The 6000-nt window shown below is 46.7% G+C and overlaps 1 protein-coding gene across 1 annotated transcript in view; it reads left to right on the top strand.

Moving 5' to 3' along the window:
* Positions 1-6000, top strand: part of LOC139254504 (nuclear pore complex protein Nup85-like) — a 30262-nt gene that overhangs the window by 23120 nt on the left and 1142 nt on the right. Inside the window, exons 10-11 of the mRNA XM_070873719.1 lie at positions 246-311; positions 771-922. Coding sequence (XP_070729820.1) covers positions 246-311; positions 771-922 — 218 coding nt within the window. The remainder of the gene's footprint in view (positions 1-245; positions 312-770; positions 923-6000) is intronic.

The following is a 6000-nucleotide window of genomic DNA, read 5'->3' on the forward strand; positions in this document are numbered from 1 at the left end:
TTACTGACAGGGCGGGGGGGCAGCCCTGCACAAATGTAACATTTTAAACGGATTGTGTATGGGAGAGGAGGGCAGGCTGAGAATAAATGTATGGAGATGACACAGTCCACTGCTGTCATGGTTTACATTTGTTCCCAGTAGTGAGTTTGCATCTTGATGTTGGCGATTGTAGCGAAGGTTTGAGTGTTGGGTGACATGACCTTTCAGAGTGGTTATATTCTTACATTGGGTTTTTCTCGTTACAGCTTTGGTTCAAATCTCCGTGAGTTCCTCATTCTGGAATACGCCTCTGGGCTGTGCTGCAATGACAGGTGGGTCAGTGCTGGGTCAGTGGGTGGCACTGTGTGAACTGTGTACCTTGTTACTGACGGTTTGATGACGTCACTCTTCGCTGCTGTCGCAGCTCGTGCTGCTCCCAGGTCGCTGCTCGCCGCTACGTTTATGGCCCCGACCTGCAGCTGGTGTTCTCACGTTGGTCGGGGCCTCCAGGTCGGCGATTGGAGCATGGGTAGATACTGCAACGGCCACCACATGTTAAAAAAAATCCACGCTCAGGCACCTTCCACCCTTCAGGATGTAGTTCAGGACCTGGAATTTTAGGTCCTTCACTGGAACACCTCTGAACTCATCCTTTTTTAGAGTGGAAGCAAGTCATCCTCGTTTCAAGGGACTGCCTATGATGTTGATGATATTGACGGTTGGAGCAGAGATTCTCCGTGCTGTCCTCTGTGGATTAACGTTGTGCCTCTCTTTATGTTGGATGATTTCAGCCTCTGGCAGCTGGCCGTAGACTACTTTGACCACTGTCCGCAGTTTGGCCGCGTCTACCTCGAGCTTTATATCGAGCGTGTACCTCTGGATACTGAACGCAAGGCGCTGAAGGTGCTGAGAATATGTGAGCAGCGGCAAATGACTGAGCAAGGTGAGGCTCCTGCGGAGCAGCATTTGGTGGTGGTGGTGGGGGGCGGGGGGAGGTAGGGGTGTGTGTGTCTTCATCTGACTGACCGTGCTGGGGAAATGGGACTTTGTGGTGAATTTTTGTAAGGGTGACAGAATGAAGCACTTTGGGCTGTGTGTGGGCTCCCAGACAATACAAGCCTCTCCGGGGCAGTACTTGGGAACTCCTTTTCTACACCTGCTGGGAAATGAACATAAGAACATAAGAAATAGGAGCAGGAGTAGGCCATTTGACCACTGGAGCCTGCTCCGCCATTTAATAAGATCATGGCTGATCTGATCATGGACTCAGTTCCACTTCCCTGCCCACTCCCCATAACCCTTTACTCCCTTATTGCTCAAAAATTTGTCTATCTCCGCCTTAAATATATTCAATGACCCAGCTTCCACAGCTCTCTGGGGCAGAGAATTCCACAGATTTATAACCCTCAGAGAAGAAATTCCTCCTCATCTCAGTTTTAAATGGGTGGCCACTTATTCTAAGACTTTGTCCCCTAGTTTTAGTTTCCCCTGAGTGGAAATACCCTCTCTGCATCCACCTTGTCGAGCCCCCTCATTATCTTATATGTTTCAATAAGATCACCTCTTATTCTTCTGAACTCCAATGAGTATAGACCCAACCTACTCAACCTATTTTCATAAATCAACCTAGTTAACCTTCTCTGAACAGCCTCCAATGTAAGTATATCCTTCCTTAAATACGGAGACCAAAACTGTACGCAGTACTCCAGATGTGGCCTCACCAATACCCTGTACAGTTGTAGCAGGACTTCTCTGCTTTTATACTCTATCCCCCTTGCAATAAAGGTCAACATTCCATTTGCCTTCCTGATTACTTGCTTTAGCTGCAGACTAACTTTTTGTGTTTCATGTACAAGGACCCCCAGGTCCCTCTGTACACTTTGACATTTTTCTCAATTTAAATTAATATATGCTTTTCTATTTTTTTGTGCCAAAGTGGATAACCTTACATTTTCCTACATTATACTCCATCTGCCAAATTTTTGCCCACTCACTTAGCCTGTCTATATCCCTTTGCAGATTTTTTGTGTCCTCCTCACAATTTGCTTTCCCACCCATCTTTGTATCATCAGCAAACTTGGCTACATTACAGTCGGTCCCTTAATCCAAGTCATTAATATAGATTGTAAATAGTTGAGGCCCCAGCACTGATCCCTGTGGCTCTCCACTAGTTACTGTTTGCCAACTGGAAAATGACCCATTTCTCCCGACTCTCTGTTTTCTGTTAGTTAGCCAATCCTCTATCCATGCTAATATATTACCCCCAACCCCGTGAGCTTTTACATGGCACCTTATCGAATGCCTTCTGGAAATCCAAATACACCACATCCACTGGTTCCCCCTTATCCACCCTGCTCGTTACATCCTCAAAGAACTAAAGCAAATTTGCCAAACATGATTTCCCTTTCATAAATCCATGCTGACTCTGCTTGATGGAATTTTGCTTTTCCAAATGTCCTGCTACTGCTTCTTTAATAATGGACTCCAGCAGTTTTCCAACCACAGATGTTAGGCTAACTGGTCTACAGTTCGATGCTTTCTGTTTACCTCCTTTTTAAACTATGGGCGTTACATTTACAGTTATCCAATCTGCTGGGACCTCCCCAGAATCCAGGAAATTTTGGTAGATTACAACCAGTGCATCACTATCTTTGCAGCCACTTCTTTTAGGACCCTAGGATGCAGGCCATCAGGTCCAGGGGACTTGTCCACCTTTAGTCCCATTATTTTACCGAGTACTACTGCTTTAGTGATAGTGATAGCCCCTTGATTATCCCCTATTGGGATGTTTTTAGTGTCTCCTACTGTGAAGACCGATACAAAATATTTGTTCAAAGTCTCTGCCATTTCCCTGTTCCCCATTATTAATTCCACAGAGTCATCCTCCAGGGGACCAACGTTTACTTTAACCACTCTTTTCCTTTTTATGTACCTGTAGAAACTCTTACTATCTATCTGTTTTATATTTTGTGCAAGTTTACTTTCATAATCTATCTTCCCTCTCATTATTTTTTTTTAGTTCTTTGCTGGCTTTTAAAAGTTTCCCAATCCTTTGGCCTCCCACTAGTCTTGGCCACATTGTGTGCCCTTGTTTTTAATTTGATACCATCCCTTATTTCCGTAGTTAGGCACAGATGGTTATCCCTTCTCTTACAGCCTTTCCTTCTCATTGGGATATATTTTTGTTGAGAGTTATGAAATATCTTCTCATCAACCGTCCCACGCTTTAACCTATTTTCCCAGTCCACTTTAGCCAACTCTGCCTTCATACCTTTGTAATCCCCTTTATTTAAGCTTAGGACACTGGTTAGAGATCCAATTTTCTTACTCTCCAACTGAATTTGCAATTCAACAATTCTATGGTCACTCTTTCCTCGAGTATTTTTTACTAGGAGATCATTTATTAATCCTGTCTCATTACACAGGACCAGATCTAAGATAGCCTGCTCCCTGGTTGGTTCTGCAACGTACTGTTCAAGGAAACTATCCCGGATACACTCTATGAACTCTTCCTCAAGGCTACCCTGGTCAATTTGCTTTGTCCAATCAATATGAAGGTTAAAATCGCCCATGATTATTGCTGTTCCTTTTTTACAAGCCTCCATCATACTCTGTTGAAAAGTGTAGCTACTGTTAGGGGGCCTATAGACTACGCCCACCAGCAACTTTTCCCCTTATTATTCCTTATCTCCACCCAAACTGATTCAACATCTTGATCCTCTGAGCCAATATCATTTCTCACTAACGCACTGATCTCATCCTTTATTAACAGAGCTATCCCACCTCCTTTTCCTTTCTGTCTGTCCTTCCGAATTGTCAAATACGGCATAATATTTTGTTCCCAGTCCTGGTCATCTTGAAACCATACCCATTTGTATCAATTTGTGCCGTCAACTCATCTGTTTTGTTAAAAATGCTGCATGCATTTAGATAAAGAGCTTTTAAATTTGTTTTTTTTACCCGTTTTCCCTGTTTGACCCCACTTTGATTCACCTTTATGTTTATAGATTCTGATCCTTCCTGTCACGCTCTGGTTTTTGTTTCCCCCAGTGCTACCCTGCTCTATTGCCTTCTCCTTATTCTTTGACTTTTTAAATTTACGCTCACCTGAATCCTCCCCCTACTAATTAGTTTAAAGCCCTCTCTACAGCCCTAGTTATTTGATTGGCCAGGACCCTAGTCCCAGCACAGTCTAAGTGAAGCCCGTCCCAATGGAACAGCTCCCTCTTACCCCAGTACTGGTGCCAGTGCCCCACGAACCAAAACCCATTTCTCCCACGCCAGTCTTTGAGTCACGTGTTTAACTCTCTGATCTTATTTACCCAATGCAAATTTGCTCGTGGCTCAGCTAGTAATCCAGAGATTATTATCTTTGTGGTTCTGCTTTTTAATTTGGCCCCTAGCTGCTCATAATCCCTCAGCAGAACCTCTTTCTTTGTCCTATCTTTGTCGTTGGTACCCACGTGGGCCACGACAACTGGATCTTCCCCCTCCCACTCCAAGTTCCTCTCCAGCCCAGAGGAGATGCCATTAACCCTGGCACCGGCAGGCAACACAGCCTTCAGGACTCACGCTCTCGGCTGCAGAGAACAGTATCTATCCCCCTAATACTGTCCCCTATCACTACAACATTTCTTTTTACTCCCCCCACTTGAATGGCCCCCTGTACCATGGTGCTGTGGTAAGTTTGCTAATCTCCCTGCAGTCCCTGCTCTCGTCCACACAGGGAGTAAGAGCCTCGAACCTGTTGGACAAGAGCAAGGGCCGAGGCTCCTCCATCACTACATCCTGGATCCCCATACCTTCCTGACTCGTAGTCACACCCTCCTCTCCCTGACCACGGACAATTTTGAATTAATTAATCTAAGGGGTGTGACTGCCTCCTAGAACACAGCGTCCAGGTAACTCTCCTCTTCCCAGATGTGTCGCAGTGTCCGCAGCTCGGACTCCAGCTCATCAACACGGAGCCAAAGTTCCTCGAGCTGCAGATGTGGTCGCCGTGGACCTCAATCGGGTCAACCAGCTCCCACATGTTGCAGCACGAACACGGCACCTGCCCTGCCATCTCTAATGTATTTAATTGATTTAAGTTTCCAAGTTATGTTTTTAATCCCAGCTCTTAATTCAAATGAATGTCCCAGAAAAGAGAGAAAAACTCATCAACCAATCACTTCCCTTCCTTCCTGTGACATCACACTTTGAGTTTGGTTCTTTCGACTTCTTGTCGTCAGGTCAGTCGGTGATTGGACCCCTCCCTCTCTCTCTCTCTCTCTCTATCTCCCCTCTCGATCTCTCTATCTCCCCTCCCTCTCTACCTCCCCTCCCTCTCACACTCTCTCTATCTTCCCTCCCTCTCTCTCTATCTCTCCTCCCTCTCTCACTCTCTCTCTCTCTCTCTCTCTCTATCTCTCTCTATCTCCCCTCCCTCTCACACTCTCTCTATCTTCCCTCCCTCTCTCTCTGTCTCCCCTCCCTTTCTCGCTCTCTCTATCTCCCCTCCCTCTCTCGCTCTCTCGATCTCCCCTCCCTCTCTCGCTCTCTCGATCTCCTCCCTCCCTCTCACGCTCTCTCGATCTCCTCCCTCCCTCTCACGCTCTCTCGATCTCCTCCCTCCCACTCACGCTCTCTATCTCTTTCTCCCCCCACCCCACCCGATCGGCTCACGTTCTCTTTATCTCCCCTCTGATTGGCTCACGCTCTCTATATCTCCCCTCCCTCTCTATCTCCCCTCCCTCTCTCACACTCTCTAACTCCCCTCCCTCTCTCTATCTCCCCTCCCTCTCACACTCTCTCTATCTCCCCTCCCTCTCTCGCTCTCTCTATCTCCCCTCCCTCTCTCGCTCTCTCTATCTCCCCTCCCTCTCTCGCTCTCACTATCTCCCCTCCCTCTCTCGCTCTCTCTATCTCCCCTCCCTCTCTCGCTCTCTCTATCTCCCCTCCCTCTCTCGCTCTCTCGATTTCCCCTCCCTCTCACGCTCTCTCAATCTCCTCCCTCACTCTCACGCTCTCTCTCTCTTTCAC

This window comes from Pristiophorus japonicus, unplaced genomic scaffold (assembly GCF_044704955.1).
Source record: "Pristiophorus japonicus isolate sPriJap1 unplaced genomic scaffold, sPriJap1.hap1 HAP1_SCAFFOLD_556, whole genome shotgun sequence".
NCBI lineage: Eukaryota > Metazoa > Chordata > Chondrichthyes > Pristiophoridae > Pristiophorus > Pristiophorus japonicus.